Source organism: Takifugu rubripes, chromosome 8 (assembly GCF_901000725.2).
Source record: "Takifugu rubripes chromosome 8, fTakRub1.2, whole genome shotgun sequence".
In the NCBI taxonomy this organism is placed as follows: Eukaryota; Metazoa; Chordata; class Actinopteri; order Tetraodontiformes; family Tetraodontidae; genus Takifugu; species Takifugu rubripes.
The window spans coordinates 5,875,788-5,902,289 of record NC_042292.1 but is presented as its reverse complement, the minus strand read 5'-3'; the positions used below and the strand labels follow the sequence as shown (position 1 = coordinate 5,902,289).

Here is a 26,502-nt window from a genome sequence, read left to right as displayed (position 1 = left end):
AGTAAATGCTAAAGTCAGCACACTGACACATGTTTGTTTTGTTCAGTGTGCAAGTTGTGTCGGTGCTTGTATTCTTTGTATTGTTTTTGTGCTTGTATGATAGGGTCATGGCGTAAATCTGATCTACTAAATGATTGTTCTGTTTCCCCAGATGGTCAGAGTTTCCTTGGTTGGCTGTACTTTTTTTTTTTAACAGATACACAGATTTGCCAACAATGTGACACAAGGTGTTTATGTAAAAACACTCATTCTGCACAAAAAGGGGCATTGCAGCTGTTTGCATCTCTCGCAGATTGAAACCCATGTAAACTGCTCTCTTATCGCAGCCTCCCACCAGGGGCGACTCAGACCCTCTGACCTCAACTCTCTCCTTTCTGGAGAGCACAAAAACTAGTTTAACAATTTGCAACAAGTTAAACAGCTTTATCTTGAAATGATGCATTGAAAAACATAAATTATTAACTTCTGTAAACGGATTTTTCGGTTTGGTTTTACTTTTAGGAACATTTCTGCGTGTAATCCTCTACATCTGCGGGTGCTGGGGTTGAAACACTACCATAAGGAGGACCTTCACTGTCGTGTTAAAGTATGAATGAATGTCTGTAAATAAAGCAGCCAGCAGGCACTACGCTGGAAACAGCTGGAGCAGCACTCAATGTGTGAGACGAACTTTACTCCGCCGGACAATTATTGTCCCACCTTTGAAACTTAGATAATAGAGAACTGCCAAACCGCTGTCTTCACAACTTTGGTGGAGTCGGCGCCGGCGGCTGGGTCGAAGTTGCTGCACTGCTGAAGAACTTTGGTTACGCACTTCGGATACGCGCAGAAAACAATGGTTTGTGGGGGCTTGTTCGCGCTTACCTGCCGGCGTCACTTTGGGTGCAGGGTCTTCAACTTTTGGCACTTCTCATCTCGGGCAGGTCTCCATTGCGAAGGTGCTCCTGGGGGTATTCGGGCTTGCTGTGGTCGTTGTGCTGATAACGGTACCTACGGTGATATTTTTGAACGGTGAGTCAGTTATTCCCTTCAAATTCCCTTCATTCTTCTGTCTTTCAAAGATGAAGGCGTCCGGAAAGACGAGGACGCACGCGTCATTGCGCACGATCGGCTGATAACGTCCATTTTAATCGAATATTTTTGGTTATGTGGTGTATTTGCTGCATTACATAACAATCTCACACGACTGACTTTTCCAGTTACACACGCTGCCCGGCGTGCCATCATATGTTCAAGATGACCCCATCACTGCCCTTTACTCCTTTGACAGATTGCACGTTTCCTTGCGTTTCGTGTGTTTCAGAGGACAAGAGCGTGGACAGCGGGACATATTTTAGGCTGCAGGACGTCTTCAACGCCTCCCTGAAGCCGACGTCCTACAGCCTGAAGTGGATATCAGGTCAGAGTGAAACCCTAACGGGGCAGGATGTTGCTTGATCTTCAAGATGCACCGAGAAACCCCTCTGCATTCTGCGTCACTACTCTCTCACTTTTATTGAAACCCCAATGCTGCTCATAGATATGTAGGGGGATGATTTAATAACGTAATAACCACACAAAACACATGGCAGGGGTTTGATAAGGTGCGGATGGGCCAAAAATAAATAAATAAATAAAAAAAAACAGGGCTCTGCAAGCTCAGGAAATGAATCCACCTTCTCCAGTTAACCTGTGATGATTACTCTAAACCTGAAGGACAAGTCGTAAGGTAAACAGTAAACAGTAAACAGAATTAGACCAAATGCAGATTTTAATTGTATCCAGGCTCTTTGGCACCACAGTGTGTGTAAAGCGAGCTGTTTGTACGTGAGCCCACGGGTGTGGCAGTTCCACTTTAGCATTGAGATAATGTTGCCAGATCTCACAGATGCTTTTCTCATCCTTCTCCACAGATTTCGAGTATCTGAGGAAATCCCAGGGTTCTGTCTTCTTGCACAATGTTCTTGCCAAGAATTCCACAGAGTTCCTGAGCAAAGACAAGTTTGTAAGGTTTCTTTCAGTAATATGGAGCACGAGCTCAGCCTGAAGACAACAAAACCTCCCAAATCGGTGTGGCTGTGGGTGACAGATTTGCTTCCCCCCCCCCCCCCCCCCCCCCCCCACAGGGAGAAAAAGAGGCCGATGACTACCAGCTGTCTGCTGATCGCAGATATGTGGCATTCATGAGCAACTATTCCAAGGTACTTTCTTTTCACTTTCATGCAAAAGATTCTGCCACCGTGTCCTGTAACGTTTCGATTGTTGTCCCTCATTAGCTGTGGAGGCATTCTTTCACGGCTACATACTCACTTTACGACAGAGAATCCAAGTAAGTGCCGCTGCTTTCCTCATTTTTGTGCCTCAAAGTTGCTTTTAGTCACCTACAACCTACAAACCCTGTGTTTGGATTTTGCAAAGAAAAGGAGATGTGTTTGCCTTTAACCTTGAACTCTGTACCTTTGCTTTAGCAAATTCCTCATGCCAGACATTCCTGATGAAGTCCAGTACTTTGCTTGGGCCCCGGTGGGGAACAAAATGGTAAAACCTGGACTGAGAACCGATCTGGTACCAAACGATCTTTGAGGCGGCGATTCCAGATGACAGCCTCTCACTCTGTTTTCAGGCATTTGTGTGGAATAACGATGTGTATGTTAAGAGCAGTCCTACAGCTCCACCACAACGGGTCACCGACACAGGCATGGAAAACCTGATTTTTAATGGGGTCCCAGACTGGGTGTATGAAGGTGAGTGGAGTATTGTGGTGTAAAAGCTGTCAACGTCAGCATTTACCTTCACACCTGCCCTCCTTCCAGAGGAGATGTTCTCATCGGGCCAGGGGTTCTGGTGGTCACCTGGAGGGAAGCATGTGGCTTACATTGAGTCCAATGACACCGAGGTCCATCACATCGAGTACACCTGGTTTGGGGAGTCCCAGTACCCCACCACTGTTTCCATCCCCTATCCGAAGGTAGAACATCCAGTCACTGGTGACTTGACCGTGACGAGCGTGCATTTCTATTGTTTTATTAGTTTTTATCACGGCTATAATGAGTGGTGTAATTTGTATTATCTGATGTATTTTCCTGTTTATGTGCAGCCGGGCACTCCCAATCCTGTTGTAAAACTCTTCATTGTGGATACTGATAACACAACGCGTGTTTCTGAGGTTGTTGTTCCAGCCCCATTCCGCTTGAGGTAACGAAGCAGCTTCTGTTAATATGTTTTATCAGCTTCTATCCGGGCGCCGTAGATGGAAACCAGGCACACAGTAGGAAATTCCATCGCTCTTTATTCTCGCTCTCAGTGAACACTACTTGGCTTCTGTCACCTGGGTGACGGATGAGCGCATCGCTGTTCAGTGGCTGAAGAGAGTACAACAACACCTCATCCTACAGATCTACAGCTTTGATGGATCCCACTGGAATCCTGCTGAGGTGAAATCATGTGGTTATTGAGGCACCAGCAGCTGCTACCTGTGAACCTTCTTTAGCCACGTGCACGCTTACACAAGAACTGTTCCGCCATCATAAGGATTAACGTAAACCAAAAAGTATCTGTTTCTTTTTCAGGATCTGGAAGTTAACAGTCAAAGTGGGTGGATTGGGCGGGTGAGTATGGCGCATTCTCTAAGTCCTTATAGACACGCGTTAATGTAAAGAGATCTTACAAAATGACTGCGGTGAGGCACAGAAACTCTTCACATCTTGTGTAACCAAACCCACGTCCACAGTTCTCTCCAGCGGAACCAGTCTTCGTCCCAGGCGGGGAGAGCTATTACCTTGTGATGAGTGACTCCTCTGGGTACAAACACCTCCATCACGTGGTCAATGTGGGTTTATTCACCGGGACAGCAGTGTGTATCCACCGCTCTGACACACACACACATGCATGATCTGTGCTGGCTTGTCCCTGCAGGGCACGGCTACACCCGTGACCTCTGGACCGTGGGAGGTCGTCGACATCCTAAAAGCAACCGAGGACAGCGTGTAAGCTAATATCTCACCTTCATGAAGAGCAAATGAACGCATTTCTTTACTAATTCATTACTACTGTACAACCTCATTCTGCAGCTATTATTCAAGTAACGAAGATGGTGACAGGCCAGGGGGAAGGAACGTTTACAAGTGAGGCTGTCGCTCAAATGTTTAGCCTTTAAATCTGAAAGAGCACGAACGTGATCGTGTCTGTGCTCACACTCCTCAGGTTGTCCAAAGACTTGAAAAAGACCTGTCTCACCTGCTCAGTAAATGAAGAAAGATGTCAGTATAACTCGGCCCTGCTCAGCCACAATGCCTCCTTCTACCTCCTGAGCTGCAGAGGTCAGTTCCTGACATCTCTGCTTCATTTCTCTTCACACAGCACATTAAAATTAAGAACTGTCCTCATTTGTCTTCCATTGTACACGACAGGTCCAGGAATACCTTACTATTCTCTCGTGAATACTATTGATAATGGAAGTGAACCTGATCTTGTTTTGGAGAACAACGATAGGTTCAGCAGCCTAATAGCTGGTATTGAAATGCCCACAGTATTGAGGGACACCTTCGATCTTCACGGATACAGTAAGTAGACATTTTTATAAGCCGAACCCACGACAGAAGATATTCCATAGTTATTTACATTAGCTTCTGCTGATACTGGGCCAGCACACCAATGATGTCAGAGCTAAACTAGCCATTCCCTTTAGCATATGGTCCACAATGTGGTTGCCAAGGGAGCTGTCATATCCCACTATAGCAGACAAAGAACATGAAACATTCTCTTTCTGTATCTTTCCACCATTAAAACATGTTTCTATCTACATCTGTCTCTGTTCCTGACAGAACTGTGGTACAAGTTGGTTCTACCTCCTGGATTTGATAAGTCCAAGAAGTATCCTTTACTCATAGATGTGTACGTTATTTGAAATCATCCATCAGTAAAAATATTCTGTTTGTGCATAAATACTTTGATGAATTTGGTCCTGCAGGTATGGCGGGCCGTGCAGTCAGGAGGTACATTACGTATACCAGGTGAGCTGGGCCACCTACCTCGCCAGCACTGAGAAAATCATTGTTGCCAGCTTCGATGGAAGGGGAAGCGGTTACCAAGGCGACAAGTTAATGCACTCCATCTACAAACGTCTGGGAACCTATGAGGTGGAAGATCAGATAGCAGCAGCCAGGTAAGTAAAGTGACAACGGGTTAGTTCAGTCAACAGCACCCAGAACAGCTTGACAGAACCGGTTCTGGCTACTTTGTGCCTGGAAAGTCCTGGAAACCTTGACAGGAAATGCCTTTCAGCATCACTGAGTGGTTTGGAAGGACCTTGACTGAGTTCTTTTTGTGTTTAGGAAATTTATCGAGCTGGGCTTCGTCGACAAAGACAGAGTTGCTATCTGGGGCTGGGTACGTTGTTAAGAACCAGAGGGAAGAGTGAAAGCACACAAAATTCCTGTCACGTGTGGTATTTTGTTGCTGGAAGTGCAGTAAATGTCTGAAACAAGTTAATATTTAACCCCACTGTCAGTGCAATTGGTCTTTACTCAAAGGTTGGTGTTAAGATTAGGGACACTAAAGCCCTGCGTGTGTCTCACAGTCTTATGGCGGCTACGTGACGTCAATGGCATTAGGGTCTGGAAGCGGAGTCTTCACGTGTGGAATGGCAGTCGCACCCGTCTCTAAATGGGTCTATTATGGTAATTTCCACCATCTTCATTGCAAGAATGTTTCTAGGTCTAATGTAGTGTGTGTGTAATTATGGGGCCTTTATTGCAGATAGCATCTACACAGAGCGCTACATGATGGAGCCTTCGGAGAACTCTCTCGGCTACAGCGTAAGTTTCACACCTGTAGAGAAGCTGCTTGTCTTTTGCCTGGGTAAAACCTATTTCGGCGACTCTAAACACAAATTGTGTGCAGAACTCCACAGTGACGGAGAGGGCCAAGAATTTCCATTCAGTCAAGTATCTCTTAGTACACGGAACAGCCGATGGTGAGTTTTCTAACGTGGGCCAACAGTAACAGGTGCTGGAAGACCGACATATTCCAACGTTGCGTTATTAAACGTTTTCCCAACTGTTTCGTAGATAATGTGCACTTCCAACAAGCAGCTGAGATCTCCGAGGCACTGGTGGAGGAGCAGGTGGACTTTGAAGCGATGGTAAGACGTCTGTAAAATCGCTTTTTACAGTTTGATCTGATAAGACAGTACATGTGCGTGAAGATGCACTCCTATTTTTACCCTTCTGCCGTCAGTGGTACACAGACAAGGATCACGCGCTGTCCGACTCTGCTTATCAACACGTCTACACCCACATGACTCACTTCCTACTGAGGTGCTTTGCATGAGAGCCCCTCTGGAGTCCTACGAAGGCAAAGGCTTTGGAAAGGAAATACACGGCTTCAAATGTCCGAACATCATCTGTGGGAGAGCGGGCGCGTCGTTCTGCGTCTGCCAGAGAACTTTTCAGTTATTACATGAAAGAATGTATGTCATAATGTGAAGATTCAAGCAAATGTGATTTAGACTACCGGTACTTGTGACGCAACTGTACATAATTATGCTTTCTGACAAAGTGTGTCCCTGATTTTGTGTGTTGAAGATTTGACATGATGATGGCTTTGTAAAATAAAATATCTGAATTTATTATTTGAAATGAGTCCCTTATTATTGTTGTGTAGTGGTGATAATGCTCAATCGTCCTGCCTAAACGGTTAGCTCGTTGCTAATGATTAGCGAAAGCAATGTAGCTTTTTTCCGCAATTTGTTAATCATTTGTTAACTTTGTCACTACTATTAAAAAATGACTTGAAAGTAATTGATTTTTATAATTATACATAATAATGGAAATAACAGGAAGAAAACAGCTTATTGATGGAAATTATATGAAAATAAGTGTTATTTTTGGATATGTGAACATGCCAATATTAGAGTTTCTGGTAGTTGTTTGCTCCGACTGCATTAGTCCTGCACCAACACAACTGATCTGAGACCCAGGTAAAAGGGTGAAAATTAAACACTGCCAATTTTTCCCACTGTCTAAACGTCATCAGAAAGAATCCTTCAATAGTCCCTTGCAGTGCTGCACGGCCCCCGGGTCACTGGCCATCGTGATGACACAGTAGCACATTAGAGCATCTTCCCTGCTCTCTGTTTAACAGGATGAGCCACGGTTGTTTGATCTTGACACCTAAGTACCAGCTGGCATCACACATGAATGAACTCTTCCCTTTCTGGACAAATGCGGCTGGTGTTGATTTGGCCAGTGGCAGCGACTAATGGGTCGAGAGTAACAGGTGGGTCTGGTGGAGTGGTAAAAGAGACCCACCTGACCGGTCCCGTCCCTCTCCGATGGCCGTATAAAAGACCTCAGAGGAGAGACCACAGATGCAGACGCGGTGGAACTAACAGCATCTTTCTTTTGGACGGAACGAGGACCGTAAGTTCTCTTTTACCGAAGAGTTTACGACAGATTTACCTTATTTTTTAATTGATTTTCAAACCCTGATGCCTAGACTGCAGGTTTTAATCATGAGAAGCTCCCTGGCTGGTATCCTCCTGCTTCTCGGCTTTATTCAGAACAGCTGGCAGGTTCCCCTGCTCGAGACCGGCGACAGCTCGAGGTTAGACTCATCTTTGAGCAAAACAGAATATCTGAGCGAACCAGGTTGATATGACGTTTAAAACACAATATCATGTGTGCGTATGGGAACACGATGTGTAGTTTTCTGAAAAGTCAACAGTTGTGCTGTGGAGGTGCAGGTGTGCACCTTTCATGTAACACACTTCAAACTTTCATGAGAATAATTGATAATTAAAGTGTGTATTTCTGCGGAGAAATAACTCATGTTCTTGTTCTGGCAGTCTGGCTGCTGATGACACATTACAGGACGATTCCAGGGAGCTGTCGAACATGAAGAGGCACTCGGAGGGGACTTTCTCCAACGACTACAGCAAATATCTGGAGGACAGGAAGGCGCAGGACTTTGTCCGATGGCTGATGAACAACAAGAGGAGCGGGTCAGTGGTGTTTCATTCCTGTTGTTCATTACACCACCTAAAGCCAAAAGTCTCTGGTGTGGCATTGTTCTCTAAAGTTGGCTGTTATGTGGTTATTGATAACATAGGCGGATGGATGGCATTGATTGATCTGTTTTTCATAGCAACCCCATGGGCGGGGGGGATGTTTACGTCAAAAAAAAAAATCTGTTGTTGATCTACTGACTGCTTTGATGAGAAAAAAAGAGCATGGTGCTCAGTGGGTGTGACTCTGTAGTTTCAGCACAGCAGAAAAGCGTCACGCTGACGGGACCTTCACCAGTGACGTGAGCTCCTACCTCAAGGACCAGGCAATCAAAGACTTTGTGGCCAGGCTCAAAGCTGGACAAGTTCGAAGAGAGTAGGCTGTTCCTTCTCCGTTCTCCTCCCTCCGGTGCCGTTCCTGAAACCCTGATTCCACCATGACCAGAGAGATCTGGGGTCAAAGACCTAATCAACTCCATCCCCTCATAACTTCTTTTTCCCTCCTTTCTTTGCTAACTTTCTTGATGTTTCTGGTGGCTGTGTTGAAATAAATCCCCTTAAATTGTTGATTGATATGTGATGATTGCGTGAGATGATTATTCTTTTTTTTTTTTTTACAAGCATTTCAACCGATCACGAAATGATCACGGAGACACAATCACTTGGTTCTGTGGGGGTGGGGGTCAGACACTGGTTTAAATGGCCCGTTATATCATACAGACTCAGATCTGAGACAAACAGGAGAGTGGAAGCATTCAACAGGAGGCATGTAGATGGAACCTTCACCAGCGACGTGAACAAGGTGCTGGACTCCATGGCGGCCAAAGAATATTTACTGTGGGTGATGGCCTCCAAACCTTCGGGGGAGAGGTAAAGCAAGACGCCGTGATAAATCTGATCCCTCTGTTCCCACAAAAGACCTGATTTCTCTCTTTCTTTTGCAGGAAGAAAAGACAAGCTGACCAATAAAACAATCCCCAAGGCCTTCCGTTGAGTGCTGCATGCAGAAGCCATACACAGGAGTATAAAGCCATACACAGGAGTATAAAGCCATACTGCAATGTGTGTTGAAATGTCTTTTTTACTTACCGCTTTATAAAAATACCAAAAAAAAGCGACTCTTCCAGTTTTTACAGTGCAAGTGAGGGAAGATTTTTTTTTTTTTAAATCAAGGAATTTTCTATGTTTTCTAAAGACAAAACATACTCAAAAAATTCAAAAGTTAAAAATATAGGAATAGGTAAGAAATAATGAGATCGAATATTATTAATCCACTGTGCAAAAATGTTGCGGGCATTATTAAAGGACCAAGTTTAACAAAGACAAAGTTGCCAGGAAAGTTTGACATGTGACGTCGAAACAAAAGGAAACAAACAAACAAACTTTCCAACGACAAAAGTAAACAACTGCGTCATCAGCTACGTCATAAACGTCGCATTTCCTGAAGCCTTTAGCCCTTAATTACGACCCAAGTGTGATTTGCTGACGGACTGAAAATAAAGAATAATTATAATAGCTGCGGGTCGCCCTTTTTGAAGTTAAAATAGAATTAAATGCGGAAATATTGGAAGTTGCTGCTCTGGTCAAAATATAAACGAACCTACGCTGACGCTAACGTGGAGGCAACGTGTTGTTTCCCTTTCGTCGTTAGGGTCGACTATTTTCAATTCAATCTTTATTTATATGGCACTTTTCATACACTAGGTAGCACAAAGGATAAAAACAAGAGAAACAAGAGAATCAAGAAAAAGGACACACACACACAAACAAGCTGACTTCATAGACATTTTAATTCTCTAATTTTTTTGTAATTGGTAGCTTCAAAAGCAGGTCGCAGCCAGTTCCCCCAGCTAATTAGCTTGTTAGCCTGTGTGGTTTGTAGCGATGACGCCTGTCCAGAAGAAAGAGGTGAAGGGGTCGTGGTGCGTTCAAGTTGACTTGGATATTCGGAAGTTCTTCCGGGGTTTTTACTCAAACGTTAATTATTTGGTCGTGAATTACACCTGCTATAGAGGCAATAGAGCAGATTATTCAATGTATATGTGTTTCTGGGGAAAGAACACGGACTACAATGTCTGCCATGGAATAGATGCAATAAGATGGGAAATATATCCATACACAGTAGGAGCATTTGTAGAGCCCTGAACTCTGACCTCTGTGTGGCCAAGAGTGAGTATAGGAATGAGTAAAGCAGGATTTTGTTGAACATCTTTATTTATGCTCTCTCTCTCTCTCTCTCTCATGAAACAAGTCACATAACAACAGATCTGAACTGAGAATTCTCTTTACAGGTGACTTAAATTATTGAACAGAAAGTGTACAGCTATCACTACCAACTTTAAGGCAGAATTCCACACAGAAGTGGTCAAAATATTTGATATTGATATACGTTTGACCCAGGTAATAGTTTTGTAATCAACTAGGAACCATCCATTAGACAATGGGAAAATAACATCTACAACAAAAAAAAACTGCCTTAAACACTGATTTTATATTAGCAATATATTAGTAACATTTTACATGAATAAAATATACTATGTATTATACATTGTTAAGACTCTTTACCATTTATTACATGTTGCCCTTCCCAGAAAAGGGGTTTTATTGCATCTCTAGAAGTAACCATGTCCCTGCAGCCAGACAGCCACGTCTGTTCCACCATCATGCAGGAGTTTTAGAAACAATTAGCTTCTGATGCTAGCACATTGAGGGTTATTCGGATAGGAGAGCAGATATTGACGGATGACACTTACTGACAAGAGTATGAAAGTGGAAAACATACAACCTTCTGTACAGTCACCTTAAACCCGGGATTTGCATTTGTTTTATTTTTTAAAGCCAAGCAGCTGCAGATACATAATGTAACTGAAATATGCCAACATGCTAACTTGAACCCCAAAGCTTTAGTAGTAGTTTTTCCACAAAAGAATAGTGCATTTTAGGAAAAATAATGTTAAATTTCTTGGTGATAGTAAAATGTGATGATGAATACCTATTACATCTAAGTGATGAGGTTAAAGGTGTCACTAGCTTTCAACCACGACATGGCTGACATTTTAAAATTGTGTTTCTATACGGTTTCCGTCAAAATGTACAAGATCAAGGTTTCCACCACTAACTGACCTCTGATCAGCCGTTTTTCATCTTTGTGCTTGGCTGAAGTTAGCAGGTTGCTAACATTAGCGTTAGCATTTTTCTCACCTACAACTGCATTTCCCAAAATTCCAGACTATTTCTTACAACCATTCCGGACCTTTATTCGTAAAAATGTAATGGACACGACTCTGGAGTGATGTGAGCTTTCACTGTCACATAAACATTTAAATGTACAGAATATATAAAATTGAATACTTTCAAAAGAAGTGAAATCCCATTAGACACCTGTGGACAAATTATTATTATCATCATTATTATTATTATAATATTATTATTATTGGCAAATATGTACTTCAGGTTTTTTTTTAAAGTCTAATAGCAGCATTAAATACCGCGTGCTAAACCCACACTTTTGTGGGAGGATTTAAAAGGACAAACTTGCAGTATTTGTTGGAAAAATACAAAAAACATATAAAATACAAATAAAGTGTATTTAAAAAATCCATAAAATGGTTTTCATTGGCCCATTAAAACAGCAGTTACCTTGTCATCGTGTGACTGTGGCTTCCTTCTGTTGCTGGTATCACCGAATGCAGAATTCCATACAAAGAGGAACGCAGATGTGTCTCATTTTCTGGTGTTAATACTGTTCTAACAATGTTTCTAGTTCTACACAGTTTGCACACAGACGTACATGACAAAAAACACAGTGTAGCACAGTACAAAGGTGGTGGCGTGTGGCACGGTATAGCAATTTTGAGAGATTTTTTTTATGCAGTGATTGACAGCACAGTGGCACCACCAGTATGTGTCATCACAAACTCGTCTCCCTGTCCAAACTTTTCTCATGCCTCCGGCGCTTGTGTCGCTTTTCACTGCCACCAGAATTACTGCAGAAACAGAAGACATTTTTGGATGTTAAATGAAATAAAACCTGCACGTGCACTGGAACTCGTGAACGATCCGTACAGCTAAATTACACAGCATGCAAATTGTTGTTGTTTTTAGGAATCCCAATATTTTTCTGTTTCCACATTTTTTATGGTATTAAAAGTGATTAATTGTCCAGTAACACGCATTCAAAAAGCATACATGCACACACAGGACATGCTGATTTATCTAACATCATTTGATGCAGGATAAGCACTTTTTTTCCCTTTTTAATGCCATAATCAAGCGGGACCATCAACCAGCCAACTACAGGGCCAGAATCTCCATGCTGCTGAAGGGTAATGGGAACAACTTACCTTTGGGAAATCAGCTTCTAAGAGGTTAGGAAGGGGAGCTAAGGGGTGGAATGGAATGAGAGAGGCAAGGAGGAGACAGCATGTTAGTCTACACTGTGGGATATCAAAGAGGGCAGGGCTGCTTTTGTCTAAACACGCCAGCTCCTCAGTTTCCTGGAAAAACATGTAACTTCCATAGAACCTTTCAATAATAAACACTTCCTTTCCAAACACATTAAAGCTATAGGATGAGGGAAGGCTAACCTTTTAGCGTTCGGTTCCTTCTTGGTGGGCTCGGCCGGGTTGACGCTCTTCCACACGTTTCCAAAAGATCCTTTAGACATCTCGTCTGTGATGTTCACCGTTGCCGGGTCGCTCCTTTACAAACACACACAGACAAAACACAACGATTGCTTTTCTTTCCATGCCAACCTTTGTGACACGCAGAAAGATCAAAGCTGATGCCGCAGGTCGGAGTAGACAGTTGGGGTTGTTAGATTAGATGAGAAATTCCACAGCACTACAACATAAATATTAAGATGCATCTGGGAGACCAGTAATATCAACACTAGGGAAACAGCGGAGGGCACAACAGGCCACAACCACATGACACTTTGTGAAGAAATGACTGGAAATGATTTGAGATCAACGTCATTTACTTGTAGTTTCCCTCCATTGGCACCTGCACGATGCCTTCCTCCTCGGCTATAATACTGTGCTCCTCCTGAGGGAAGACACCAAACTGTTGAAGGTTTGTCACAGCGGTGGCAAAGTTACTGTCAGCTGGCTCATGCTGAATACTTCTATGGCACCTCTTGTTGTGCGTCCTCCAGTTTTTTCTTCTTCCACTCTGGCATCAAGTCATCCAGCCAGCTCAGTTCTCGTTTGGTGAAGATGAAATCCAGCAGCTTACGGATGAACACCAAGGCCAAGACCTGATAGAGAGGAAGCGCTTCTGTCAGCCAAAGGAGACGCCTGTTAAACAGTACATGCAGTCAAACTCCAGCACTGCAGTTACCATCATTGGAAACACAATGGCTGCCTTGGAAGTCTTGATGACCCACAGCAGAACCAAGCAGCTGAGCTGGACGATGGTGAAGAGGTGCACCTTCCTCAGAGGGACGTGGCGAAGGTAAATGAAGTCCGGCTGATGTTTGGCTGGCATGCTGAACAGCTTTAGGCGGTCGAAAAACTGGACAGGAAGAGGTTTAAGAAGCATCCACTAGCCAGTCATAAGTAAAATAATGAAGGGCAGGAAGAGGAGGAAGCTTTTTACCTGAATGCCTCGGAGTGAGGACGCTCCCATGTAGAGAAAGACTCCATACAGCACAGGCATGGGGATAAACTGGAAACAAATATTTGGTCTTAAGATTAAAATGAAGACTGTTTATTTTTTGGTTTTAATTGAAAAGAAACACGTAACCATCCTCCCTGACCTTCAAAACGGATGTCATAAACACGGAACAGCCCATCAGGGTAAAGATCATGAGGCCCGTGAAGCGCTGCTCTCGGATGCCCAGGAATTTGGGCTGCTCCCCCGGGGCCGAGCACTCTGACTCCAGCTTCAGGCTGTTCACGTGGGAGATGGAGAGCACGGTGGCCGCCACGAACCACGGCAGCCCCATCACCGAGCACACGCCCAGCATCACGCCCACCACAAACAGGTCCAGGTGGTAGCCACAGCCTTTCTGCAGAGTGGGGGTCGATGACACCATCGGTTTGACAAACCCTCGACATCTTTGTGTTATTGAAAAAAGACGATTTCTCAACCTTCAGTTTGTGCTCCTTCCTGTTGATGATGACCGCCGTGATTTGCTGGTCCATGAAGATGAGAATGGTACAGAGCAGAGAGGGGATGAAGGTGATGATGGTGGTCCACCAGGGGTTGGGCCCCACTGGGTTTATAATCCAGCCACGATCATCCCTGGTTGGCTGCAAATGGTGAAGGACAAGACAAGAAAGGAAAAAGCAGTAGATATTTTTCAATGGGGGGTGGCGTCCTTTTATTTCCAGCTCTTCAACCAGACTTACTTTGAATTTGTTTGGAACCTGTAGTTTAGGGGAGGGGATGCCCAATGCATAATCGACCAAAACCATGGTGAGGATGGTGATGAAGACAGCAAAGTCACTGATGATGGCCCGTACCTGCAGGGAATAAAGGTGGTCATACTTTCCAGACCATACACAAAAAAAAGTCGAGTACAACATATCTGCAAACGTATATGTACCACATCTAATCTTCATTGTTCTTTTATCATGTAGAAATCATATTGTCTGCCCGACAGAAGGCTGCATTATTATTTTGTAGCACTAGATGGCGGTACGACACCACTGTTCAGCCGCCGCGTCACACAGACGTTTAAACCCTCGTTAAGAACCGTCCCAATGATAAAGTACATGTGGGATCACTGCAGTGCGTTCGCCTTGGGTTAGATCCACCAGCAGATGGCAGTATTTGTTAAACTGTCAGAAAGAAAAGTCAAGAGACTGAAAATAATCTGTTGCAACAGAATTATGCTAAATTGAGAAGTAAAAGGAGCCTATAACGAATGAGGCAGACTCAATTTCCTTGTATTGTCTGCAAACACTGCACAAAGAAATGTTTCTGTGTTACTGTGTTACTTCTGTGGGACTCTATACATGCCTTGGTGGGAAAGTAGCGGCTCGTCTTGAACTCCTTGAGGAAGGCTGACATGAAGACGGTGGAGAAGAAAAGGACCACACACCAGAACAGGACATCCGGGATGTAGGGGCCATGGGGGCCACAAGCACTGCCCACAAAGTCCCCATGCAACTTCTCACACTCCTACTGACACGCAGTTATGATGAGGAGGGTGATGCGTGAAGGATGAAGATAGTGATAAGAGGGACAATAGAGGCAGTGGCAGTGATAAATGTCAGTGATGAATTTTAAAAAAACTAAACTAGAGGGTGCTTAAAATATCTACACACTCCATGGAATATCTATCTGGATCTGAACCAAGCCTCCCTGTTTAACAAGCGTGCGTGGGAGTGTCACAGCCCGCCACCTCTGCCAGTACTGATTTGTGTCTGACAGCGAGAGAATCTTCTCCCCAAACGGAATCGGCATGCTCAATCTGCACGCTTAAATCCTGTGAAATCCTGCCCACACGTCCCTAATCCCTGGCTGGACTCAAGCTGCTTCTCAAAAAAATCTAAATGCCAGAATATAACAATTTACTGATTGTTGTCAGAGCTTCTATAGCAATCACAAGAGTTTTAAGCACATTTAAGGCTACAGATGCAGCACTGACTAGACTTCAAAAGGCAAGGAATGCTTACCGCGACCTCCAGCGCAGTCCAGTTAACCTGGGAGGGCGTCACGTTTCTGTCTTCCCAGAACTGAATAGTCTCATTGTTGGGGTTCTGGGGTTCCACACATGCACACCTGGAGGAGAGATGTCCTTCAAGATGAGCTCTTTGGAATTAAAGCTGTTTTTTGATTTTTCTTCTCATTGATAGGCACGACACACAATAGCTGCATGTCTGTGAAGGCACTTTCTACACTTCAAACTATCTGCATGAAATGGCTTGTTCTGATGGCATCTTATGAAGTGGAATGCCAGCATCCCCTGCTGTCCACTTTATCAGGACAGAACATCACAGAAGGAGCGCTTCACACAACCACCAACAAAAACAGTGCAAGAAGATGCACAATGCTCCTGACAAAAGGATTACCTAACGCCAAACAAAAGATGTTGCAGTTAAAATGTACATGATAATGCAGCTAAAGTGGCTGGACACGTGTACACAAACATGCTTATCATGGGTTTTAGTGGGGTGGTTTAAAAACTAGCTGCCAGTACATAACTAGTAAAGGTTGTTTAACAGTGTATACATGAGTCTTTTAAAAATATCTGATTTCATAGTGTCCACTTGCATAAATGATATAACCAACGTGGAAAAAAACATTAAGACATTTGTTCAGTTGTTAAATGTGTAAAGATTAAAAGTGGATTTAAGTACTTTAAAGGGGCAAAGAAGTACTCACGAGTACTGCGTAAGTTTCTGTAAGTTGTTGTTTTTGTTGATGGGGTAGTGGACACCCAGGTGGATCAGCTTCTCCAGGGCCTCGTAGATGAAGATGATGCAGATCAGGGAGGCGAAAGCTTCCTCGGTGAAGCGAGTGATGTAACACACCAGCGAGCTGGCGTCTGTGGCCACCAGCAGGAGACAGAAGAAGGCCGTCCACAGGCCGATGCAGGCCCTCAGAGAGAGGTAGGAGAGGCCGTAATCCCTGAAAGGAACGCAGGGACACACCAAAACAAACAGGAGTGTGGCAGTAAGCACCCCTGTTTAATCAAAACACAGGCGCAGACAGCCCAGGAACCCAGGAGCATGTCAGGTAACGTGTCACAACAGCATACTTGCAGAACTTGAACAGGATTTTCTCAAAGACAAGAACCGGCCCTGTGCTGCCCAGGATGGTGAGCGGCTGACCAGCAAAAAGAGAGTAGGCTATTCCAGTCATTGAAGCTCCAAATAGAGACTCAATAGCGCTCTGGAAACACAGGAAATAAGGTCCTGAATGAACGTGACTAAGATAAAATGCTGGTTTAATTTCCAACTGCTGAACTAAAAGTGGAAAACAAACAAATGGATGCTAGTGTTAAAGCTAGGGACGAAACTAAAACTTACATGTAATCACTGGGAGCAATTATGACCCCTTACCACTCTCCCCTCTGTGGCTTCACCCAGTAGCCCACCAAAGGTGATGACAGGTGACATGCAGGCACAGTAGAGGAACAGGAAAGAGGCCAGACACTGCAGACTGATGGCATCTGTGTAGTCGGAAAGGTAATGAGGAGCCTTTCTCTTGATGTCCAAAATGAACCCTCCAAAGAACCTGCAGTGAAGTAGAGGACGATTAAAGTACTGCAGCTGGGATCTTCATACATCGATACATTTGAGTCTTAGTGAGCAGAAATACATTTATGGATTTTGTTGACTCATGCACACCATCCTTGACTCACTCCTATGAAAAAAACATGGACCATACTGAATAGCAGGAGGTGGTTTCTAAGGCAACGGCAGGAGGACATCATACTTTGAGCAGGCTGGTTATACCATGACTGGAAGTGTGGAGGTGGTGGTTGAGGAGGAGATGTGAGGGAAGAGAAAGCTGATATCTGACACTAGACTTTCAAGCCTGCGTGGCTACTGAATTATGAAAATATGATGATCGGGAGTGGCTACGAAGAAAGGATTTTGTCTTATCGAACTCATTTTGTGAGCATCGTAAATGTGATATCATGCGCAATAAGACAACTCAAAACAAGATTCTGACACGCTTTTGCTAAAATGTGACTTTTAACTCACTTCAGCCTCTTTTAATACCAGAATCTCTATATGGGTTGTTGACTATTGCAAGGGTCACCAGCTTGAGGTAATTTGGGCACATTATGATAAACAGTAGGTGGAGCTATTTCTCCACATCAGGTGTTGTTAAACTACTGCAGAACAAGAGTGAAGGACACTACATGCAACTGTCAGTCAAAATTAATACTGACTTGCTGCTCTAAAGAATGGAGTGTGTCATGAGGGAGATACAGTGTAAATTCAGAGCAAAAGTCTTTGTGGTGCTAAAGTGTGAGGAATGATGGACCAGTAGGGCAGTCTGCATTCTTAAAGAACTAAATTTAAAGCTCAGTGGGAGGAAAACATGCGACAGGAGGCACAAAGAGGAGCTTAGAGATCTCAGGGCTGCTCATCCCAATTGCGCAATTGCTCTCTCACACTTACCTCCCAGTGCGCTGCAGCTCAGGGCCACCGTGCCCTCCGTGTGCTTCTGACTCTCCCAGATCTGTTACTCCATTGGGAACTGGGGGAATCTTCCTCTTTTCCTGTGTTGTTGAAATCACAGTCATTAGATGGCATCTTGAGAAAAACAGGAGTGTCGCTTCTGACAAATCAAACCAAATCCTTAAATCAAAATGGGTTGATTTATTCAAAATGGCCGTTCAAAGTTGATCAAAATAAACAATGAAGGGGAAAAACTGCCAATGTGTTGGAGGGGATTAGAGAGAAACCTCGGAAAAGGCATCAACGCACAACAACAGCACAAGAAAGATTTGCTTTACCTGAGAGGGCACGTTTTTGGGAGGCTCTATCCGGATGGAGGGGTCCCACTCCCCAGGAGGTAATACTGTCACCTGGTCCAGAAACTCATCGATGCCAGCCACCAAGTCATTACGGTCTTTGGCCTTGTATGCCACATCATGGAAAACCTGGGAGTGGTGAAAAAATATCGGTCCCATTATTATGTACCATATACGTCATTTGAAGTCTCCAGCCTCAACATCCATTTTCAGCTACAGTCATTATAAAAAGTCTCCGAAAAGGGAAAATTATTCTTGGACGGAGTCACTGAAAGGCATGTCTGATGGTGTTTGAAATCATTTCCCATGTATGATGATGTAGACTGACAATCCCCGTGCTTCTATTTTCACCCATCCCAGAGGACAACTACCAGCTACAAGAGAAGCAAAGCACATCTGTTTGCTGTGATGGGCACTAACATCAGCTCATAGCTGCCCTGTGAGAAATCCTGTCACAGTTTTGAATGTCTCAGTCGCCAATCCCATAAGACTTCCCCTGAGGTCAAAGTCTAGGACAATCATGGAAAAGTGAGCTAAGAGTGGCCTTCCAGTGGAGTAATAGGTTTAGATGGACTAATTCGGGGTGGTTTCCTTCTCCCCAGGCAAACTTATTTCCATGTATAAGCATAAAAAAAACTAATAAAATGAACAATAAGATGGCTCGTGAGAGATTGTATTTGGGATAGTATTTTTTTCATTCCGTGTCATCTTGTATGTGCAGATAAAAAGATTTAGGGTCATGCAGATAAGGCAGTCTAAAACTTTATTAAGTATGTTGAGACTGATTCCTTTTATCACACTAAAGTCTCTCACCCTGATAAATGTCCCACTCTGTTATTCTGCTGCCAAAAGGTTTCCTGACTGTTTCTTACAAACTTAGTAGATATTTATTGGTTGCTGAGTCATGTTTTCCAGCTTTATCATATTTTTGCAAATTTAGGGGTCAGCTCTGGATCATTAAAAAATGTGGTGAGAATTTAGCTGCACTGTGTCAATATAAATGTTGCACTTCACCTCATCAGTCATTAGGGTAGCAATAGATCGTCCAATTTCATGATACTGTGGTCCTTTGCCCAGAGGACCGAGCAGGATGAAAAGAAACCTGCAGCACAAAGAACAAGGGTTTGAAACATTTGTGGAATTCCCGGGTCAGTTTTTTCAATAACCCTTATTACCTGGTGGTGATTGGCACCTCAGCCAGGCCGTTCAGGAGCACAGCAGGTGCCAGGCGGACAAATGCCACCACGGGGCGATCCAGGAATTCAAGCTCCCCCACCAGGACGTTAGAGGCCTCAGCACCGGGAGGAATCTTCTTCATGAAGTGGAGATCAATCTGGTACATATGCACAAAAAGAAAAAAAATTGATGCAGACACACTGGATGTGATTTATTAAATTATTTTTACAGCAAACCATCCTAATAACAATCAACAAAACCTCTATCTGACTCTAATCAGGCGCATGAAACACAGAAGACACACATTCGAGTCAGTTTCCCAGTGTAAGAGTATACTCGTGAACACTTGAGGTGTAACCACATCTTGGGTAAATATACAGCTTTGGTGATGCGTCCTGCTCTCCACACTCAGAGGCAAACACTGGAATCAGCGGTGGGTCCGGCTGCTCACCTTGCTGAAGTCCACCGCGCTGTTTTCTCGGCTGACATCCTGTTTGCCTTCAGTGTTAGCTGGCTGGGACTGAGGTGAAACCGTTTGGCCTGTCAGGCAGAGCAGAGTTTTCGTGATCAGAAATCTACTTTCCCACACGGCAGAGTTCTCCAGTGAGTTATTTTAGCGTGTGGTTATGTTCTCTGAAAACGCAACAACAGGTGCTGTTCATAACAATCTTCAACTTTACAAAGTAATCCCAAAGAAGGGCGAGATTCAATTTGTTTTTCAAAGTGAAACAACTCATCTATTTAAATTTGGAACGTTTTGTTTTTACTTTGAGTTCAAAGTATGTTCAAGATTGTTCCTTTAATATCTTCAAGGCATTCTGTACTAATGTACAGTATGTGACAGCACTTGGTAGCAACATATACTGAAGGAAGATGTCTTGTGTGAGTGAAAGTTCCAAGTTTCAAATTAAATGTTCAACATTATGGGAAATAGACAATTCCCACATATATAAAAATTAAGACAGATATAAAGGAGCAGAATGTAAGTTTGTGGCCAAAGCTGGTAGAGCAGTGACAATCAAAATACTGTGGAGCGTAGCATCTCTCCGCCTCCTCTAGAACTACGTTAGCCATAGTTCACCAAAGGAGAAAATTACTGGAGAAAATTAGCAACTTTGTTATCTTTCAGCCATCTCCACCTTTTAAAGGCATCTCCTACACAGATGCTTGTTTTATTCCTGGATTTCTCCGGATGTTGGGAATTATAACGAGGTCTTTAAGATTTATGAACATGAGACATTTGTGATTTGCAACAGTCGTAGCAGAAGTTCAGCGCGAACTGGCAACCTGGATGCCGAGACACTACTGACTTGATGATTGGTAGATCGGTGGAGGGCGGAGCAACAGACCAAAACACCAAAATTATTTACAGGCTGACACTTTGCTACGAAAATGAGAACATTCTGGCTGGACCACAGGCCATTTTAGGATTAGGTCTTACATACTGCTCCTTTCAGGCAACTCACCATGAACAAAATCTACAATGCTACAGCGACGAGTTGCTGTTTAGGCTTAGAGTAAGAGCTCTAGATCAACTAGAATCTCAGTGGTTTCTAATGGTGACAACTAGAAGACAGCATTATCGTAAAATATCTTAAAACTTACCGAATTGTCTTTTTAATATCCCACTTTTAGACTCGCAAATACAGGAACCGGTTCAGTTTGCAGTTTTGTTCTAATAGGAACTTTAAAATGTTTTCTAATTGAACCCATTTCCAATCCTTAATAATAATGCTCTCCTCATTAAATATTTAATCTCTTAGTGTCACAGCTACAATCTAATTGCTTTTAAAACTTAGTAAAAGTGTCAGAGTTTTGGTTGCCTTTGCAGAATTCCTGCTCAGTATCCTTCTGCATCATGGGGCAGTAGCCTTGGGCCACTGCCTGAAGCACACTTAGACGTTTGGTACTTGACACGTCTGTGGTCATGCGGCCGCCACTCAGGGAGGAACTTGGAGGTGATGGAGGGGTGGAGGGACATGTCATGCAACAGAAACACCGGGGCCATGCCAAAAAGGAAGGGGTCTTGCTGGAAGGAAAGGTCTTGAGGAATTTATTTTTAGGCTTGATAGGTTTCATGGTTTGACAAAAAAGCATATTTACTGGTTAGGTGTATGACATGCATGTGCAATGTGACAGTAACACAGAGAACATACACAAACACAGAAAAAAACACAAAGAAGAAGAGACAATGAAATATCAAACAGCAATAATCGTCACAGATGGACACAATGGAAAAAGCATGCAAAGAATTCTATGATCGCTGGGAATAAAATACAGTATGTGTACCAATATTCACCCTGCAAGACATTAGAGCCGTTAAATGACAGAAAAGAGGTGCGCAGGCATGTGTTTTCAAACCCTTTGCTCACCATTCTTGTCCATGGAGTGCGGTTCTGACTGTTTCTTTCCAATATCAGCGAATGAGCGTACAATAGGAATGCGATTGGCCAGTTTCTTGTGGTTTTGGTGGTGGTGCTGTTTGAGCAAAGCCTCGCGGATCCTCTTCCTGGCATCCTGACCCAGAGGACCGGACAGCTCGTGCTGATCCAAAACCATTTCTGATTAAAAACACATAGATATTCTCATCATTCTCATCTTTTTCTATGTTTATTCCATACATGTTTTTTCTCAACTTTTGGAAAAATAAAATACATGTTTCTTTAAGCTTTATTTACATTTCCCAGAACTATTTTATGAAACTTAGTTTCAAACTGAGACTCACTGGCTTGAGTCTGTGAAATTAACTTTATAATTGTGTAGTTCATGTGCCGTTTTATTTGTATGTTGTTTATATCTGATGTTCACCTGCAATCTCCTCCAGCGAGCTGGCCCTCATATCCAGCATCACGGTACCGTTCATGATGCAGCTGCGCAGCTCGAACAGACTGTGTAGAGACAGAGTGGCTACGTAGGGTTTACTCCATCGCTCACCACCATCCTCAACATCCTCCTCAAACTTCAACCACCTGCACATATGAAAACAGAAATAATCCAGACAAATCATCAATAAACATAGACAGTTTTGACAGGTCCACCAAACGTATTATTTCATAACCTAAAGGAGGGTTCCAATCTTTAACTATTTCATTTACTTCTGTAATTTAATATAAAACTGATCTTACACAGCACAGCCCTGAAGCATCAGGTTTGTAATAAAACTACAGCCAGACAAAATGAAACACACAAGTGTGACAGAGAGCCAGACCCAGCCCATGTGGCTGGCGGTGTACCTGGCTGTCTCTTTCCATTCGGCATCTTCCCCCTCCCTGAGGCAGATTTCATCCAGCTCAGTAAACAAGGCATGAGGAATGTGTTCCTCATCACCGTCTTCTGTCCCTAACAGAAACTGCACCCTCTGAGCTGGGGTATCTGCTGCAGCAAATGAATTATATAAAAAAAAGGCAAAATCAACCAAATATTAACAACATAAAATGCCCCATCATCGTGCTTTTATTCGTTTTGGATCTTACTGTGTGAGGGGGATTCTCTTCCATCTTCAGCTGTGGAGTCCCTCTCCTTGGACCTCTTCCTGTGTCTGTGTCCGTGGTGACGGTGACGTCTGTGTGACCTCCTGCCCAGAGGGACATGAACCCCGATGTAGAGAGTGCGGTGACCTGAAGACATCAGGCAAAAGGCTCTATCAGATTTTCCTGTTTCTCCTTTAACTTCAGTTTAATGATGTCTTTGTTCCCCAGGGTGTCATTTATCAGGCTGCATTCAAGATAAATCCAACATCTTTGAACGAACCAAAAGAAAAATAAATATAAGACCTCCTCTTGAAAGGTGTGAGCTGGTCAGTGCGGGATGGCTACATACTATAGAATCCTGACCTCATCCCCTGTCTGCGATATGAGGTCAACAAACCGGGAATAACATTTCAGAGCTAGTAGGAATGTTTGAGCCTGTTCACTAAAACAAAGCAGGACAATGACTATTGAAACACAGGTAGCATGTGCTTTAAAGTGGAAACAGAAAAATCACCAATCTCCCTCACGGCTTACGTATTCCTGCATTTGCAGTGTTTTTCTTTTTAGAGCAATAAAGAAGCGGCAGGGCCAGTGTGCAGGGCACGTATCCACGGGGCAGGAGCATGAAGATAATCTGAGCTGACCGTCTCCTGTAATGCGCGGACAAGCTGCTTCCTTCCAGATATGACAAGAACATTGGGCAGCACAGTGTGAGGCACCATAGCGTCCATCCTAATGTAATGTGGCAACATAATAATAGTGAGCTACAAAAACTGATCTATGACTGCACAAACAAATTGGATCTCGCATACATTACCTCTTCTCTTTACAACAGAGTAAGTACACTGACAACTTGCTGCTATTATTGCAAATTATGGATTATTCATCCATTAACCAATATTTTACTATATAGTGTTTAATTATAGCTATTATAGTGTTTTATTATAGCTATATGTTAGCCCATAACAGAAAGCAGCCCTCTGAGCAAAAACAAGCAGAAAAAAGGATACAACCTGCGCAGGTTACCAGGACATCACAGGGCGCACACCTTTCACAGTTACATCAGTTACACTCTCTTACAACCAGAACTAATCTAATCTGCACCAGAAAGCCTTCAGGGAACCGCATTAGCACCTCAAATCTAAGCTCACGTAAAGCCTTTTGTGCAGATTCAGACGTAAATTTATTGGCAGGCTGTAATGAGAATATTTTCATTTTGTCTGTCCCACATGAATTCCTTGAAGTGCTTTCGCTTTTTCCATGACATAACTAATCACTTTATAGAGAAATAATCAGATTTAAGCAAAGCACAGACATAGCATGAGTCATCTAAGGGTACACTGCCATTTGTAAAAAGAGCACCTCCCACGCAGGGGTTCAGGGGGCTCTTAAACAAGATAATAAGGAAACTAAATGTATTAAAAAAACTGTATCGGCTTGGATTTAATCGTCAGGGCTGTAAATGTTTTCATCCGGAACAAATTGCTGTTAGCATTCCTATAAATTATGCATCTGCAAGGCAGAGCAGAGACTAACCTGCACAGTGAGGCCTGTAAAGAACACTGCGCATGAGAGCTTCAGAGCTCCTGAGTCAGGACTTGAGTGGATGGGCTTGACTCACGAGTGGAGGCCTTATTAAAAATAGCTCTGTGCTCCTAGGCCTAAACTACTGCTGACGTCACCGAATGTCGATCCTCCTCTCTACTGATGCCGCAACATCTCAGTGACTCTAGTGCCTTGAATTCACACGGCAGAGCGTGTGACATTTTGTGTTTTGGTGTTCTATAACCTGGAGTCTTTCTGCGTGTATTTTGCAAGTACTGCTTTTTCATTGGTTGATGCTTGTGCAATCATTTTGTATGACTCGCTAAACTGTCATGATTAATCCTCGTAGCTGCAGGAAAGGAGCGATGACCTCTACATACAAAGCTTCTATTAAATATCAAGCTTATCCCTCCAAAATATATACTGTAGTCTGATTTTTGACAATACAAAACTACCTTGGATACAATGACCTGGATGACTGAGAATTTACACAGACAATACAAGAGTTCCATACAATAGGAGGTCAGTGTATATCATTGTGTTTCTTAGAAATAGAGACCCGCATTTGTAGGGATCTGCTTTCTGCAGTGGATTAATCCTCAATTAGAGTGTTCTGAGCAGCGGCACAACCGTTTGCATGACTGAGTGAAAAAAGTGTGTGGGTTTGTGCTAATGTAGAAAGTCTTTCGAGTGTATCCGGACAACAATGTTGCTCTGTGGTGCAGATGAATCATAATACACACAGTACTGGCTATAAGGATTAAATCATTTCAGCAATGATGTAGAACACAGTGCATATTACATACTGTTCTCCACAGATTATCCAACACCGCTATGCAAATATATATAGCTAAAATATATATATAACTAATTAATAGCATATAAATATATAAGTGGATTAGAAATGGTAAGTTAAAAAAAGAATTGGAAACAAAAAGATAGAATGGCTTTGTAACACATGAAAAAACAACAAGTATAGAGCGCGATGAAATCTTCCAAACAATATAAAGTATTACATTTAATTTGTCAAAAAGAGTGTGAGTTATATGTTCCTGTGTGGTGCTGAGGCAGTGTCTGTGATGCTGCAGAGAACTAGCCATTACAGCAATCATCCTTTGAGGAAGAGGGTCCTTCAGATGAAAGAAATGGCTCATCAGCAGAGCCTCAGACACAAAAACTGACATCTATGCTGGAGCAAACGTTGCTTGGCAACATAAACATGGATGCAGATGGAGGAGGAGCCAGGCCTCTGTTATGCTTCTATCAAAACAGCCCTTTTATAGGAAACAAACCCTCTGTCTGTTTCCCTCGGTACAGAAACACAGAGGCAATGTGCCTTAAGTTCACCTTGATGCAGCTGCACGTGTAGATGGGGACAGCAACAGCAGTGACTGTAACACAGAGGACTGGCAGGAGGAGACACCAGAGCGCGCTCTGTTACAAGTGCTTTCTTCTATTTTAGTCGGTATAATAAAAGCACTTTATAAATTAATCATGCGCTCAAACATTTATTTTCATTCTCCTTATACTGAATAAAACATTACATACAAACACATACATTTGTGATGTTTAACACAGGCAAACACATGCACATATACAGCACCTGTGCTATTATTGCTGTCATTATTGTTAGACTCATATGTTTATATTTTAGTCTAAGATATGAAGAATCTGTTCTCATGTGTATTGATGAGAATACAAATGCTAATTACCTTCTAGTTCTTCCTTCTCAAAGTTGGTGTTGAGCATGGAGCGTGTGCCCCCGCGGTCCACCACTGCCTCCTCATCGGTTCTCTAAAAGAGAACGTGGAGATGAAGAGAATTTACAAGTCTCATACACATATACAACACATGGAAGATATAAAGCTACCACATGATATTTATAA

General features: G+C 43.1%; 3 protein-coding genes across 4 annotated transcripts in view; 2 read left to right on the top strand and 1 right to left on the bottom strand.

Moving 5' to 3' along the window:
* The first annotated feature begins 526 nt into the window (after window positions 1-526).
* On the top strand, window positions 527-6,616 carry LOC101070513 (dipeptidyl peptidase 4-like). The gene is made up of 25 exons (XM_011606211.2): window positions 527-838; window positions 924-1,011; window positions 1,304-1,399; window positions 1,893-1,984; window positions 2,106-2,180; window positions 2,256-2,308; window positions 2,448-2,517; window positions 2,603-2,723; window positions 2,793-2,947; window positions 3,077-3,174; window positions 3,284-3,413; window positions 3,549-3,587; window positions 3,710-3,808; window positions 3,895-3,965; window positions 4,050-4,103; window positions 4,183-4,298; window positions 4,389-4,541; window positions 4,803-4,872; window positions 4,949-5,143; window positions 5,313-5,367; window positions 5,558-5,657; window positions 5,737-5,795; window positions 5,881-5,953; window positions 6,048-6,121; window positions 6,217-6,616. The coding sequence occupies exons 1-25, from the start codon at window positions 836-838 to the stop codon at window positions 6,307-6,309; spliced, it is 2,232 nt and encodes a 743-aa protein (XP_011604513.2). The 5' UTR covers window positions 527-835; the 3' UTR covers window positions 6,310-6,616.
* Window positions 6,617-7,327: 711 nt separating this feature from the next.
* LOC101070283 (glucagon-1-like) lies at window positions 7,328-8,564 on the top strand. Its single transcript, XM_011606210.2, has 4 exons — window positions 7,328-7,400; window positions 7,477-7,584; window positions 7,826-7,981; window positions 8,238-8,564. Exons 2-4 carry the CDS (start codon window positions 7,493-7,495, stop codon window positions 8,362-8,364), a joined length of 375 nt encoding a protein of 124 aa, XP_011604512.1. The 5' UTR covers window positions 7,328-7,400; window positions 7,477-7,492; the 3' UTR covers window positions 8,365-8,564.
* Window positions 8,565-10,180: 1,616 nt separating this feature from the next.
* Window positions 10,181-26,502, bottom strand: part of LOC101070054 (sodium-driven chloride bicarbonate exchanger-like) — a 28,193-nt gene continuing 11,871 nt past the window's right edge. Inside the window, exons 3-27 of one of the 2 annotated variants that reach the window (XM_029840268.1) lie at window positions 26,329-26,410; window positions 23,075-23,218; window positions 22,835-22,973; window positions 22,410-22,570; window positions 21,974-22,162; window positions 20,053-20,141; window positions 19,601-19,758; window positions 19,440-19,527; window positions 18,408-18,554; window positions 18,070-18,170; window positions 16,999-17,173; window positions 16,695-16,828; window positions 16,319-16,564; window positions 15,610-15,715; window positions 14,951-15,112; window positions 14,338-14,451; window positions 14,077-14,238; window positions 13,743-13,994; window positions 13,583-13,651; window positions 13,325-13,498; window positions 13,119-13,241; window positions 12,966-13,030; window positions 12,571-12,684; window positions 12,328-12,365; window positions 10,181-11,970 (exon numbers count right to left, since the gene is read on the bottom strand). In XM_029840268.1, the coding sequence (XP_029696128.1) occupies window positions 12,353-12,365; window positions 12,571-12,684; window positions 12,966-13,030; window positions 13,119-13,241; window positions 13,325-13,498; window positions 13,583-13,651; window positions 13,743-13,994; window positions 14,077-14,238; window positions 14,338-14,451; window positions 14,951-15,112; window positions 15,610-15,715; window positions 16,319-16,564; window positions 16,695-16,828; window positions 16,999-17,173; window positions 18,070-18,170; window positions 18,408-18,554; window positions 19,440-19,527; window positions 19,601-19,758; window positions 20,053-20,141; window positions 21,974-22,162; window positions 22,410-22,570; window positions 22,835-22,973; window positions 23,075-23,218; window positions 26,329-26,410 (3,207 nt within the window). In that variant the 3' untranslated portion in view covers window positions 10,181-11,970; window positions 12,328-12,352. Of the gene's footprint in view, window positions 11,971-12,327; window positions 12,366-12,570; window positions 12,685-12,965; window positions 13,031-13,118; window positions 13,242-13,324; window positions 13,499-13,582; window positions 13,652-13,742; window positions 13,995-14,076; window positions 14,239-14,337; window positions 14,452-14,950; window positions 15,113-15,609; window positions 15,716-16,318; window positions 16,565-16,694; window positions 16,829-16,998; window positions 17,174-18,069; window positions 18,171-18,407; window positions 18,555-19,439; window positions 19,528-19,600; window positions 19,759-20,052; window positions 20,142-21,973; window positions 22,163-22,409; window positions 22,571-22,834; window positions 22,977-23,074; window positions 23,219-26,328; window positions 26,411-26,502 lie in introns of both variants that reach the window. The other variant, XM_029840267.1, reaches the window with a different exon arrangement.

Coding starts and splice junctions, on each gene's coding strand:
- LOC101070513 (XM_011606211.2), top strand. Junction 3,809..3,894: donor ACCTCCATCACGTGGTCAAT/GTGGGTTTATTC, acceptor TTGTCCCTGCAG/GGCACGGCTACACCCGTGAC. Junction 6,122..6,216: donor AGGTGGACTTTGAAGCGATG/GTAAGACGTCTG, acceptor TTCTGCCGTCAG/TGGTACACAGACAAGGATCA.
- LOC101070283 (XM_011606210.2), top strand. CDS start 7,493: ATGAGAAGCTCCCTGGCTGGTATCCTCCTGCTTCTCGGCTTTATTCAG. Junction 7,585..7,825: donor GAGACCGGCGACAGCTCGAG/GTTAGACTCATC, acceptor TTGTTCTGGCAG/TCTGGCTGCTGATGACACAT. Junction 7,982..8,237: donor ATGAACAACAAGAGGAGCGG/GTCAGTGGTGTT, acceptor GTGACTCTGTAG/TTTCAGCACAGCAGAAAAGC.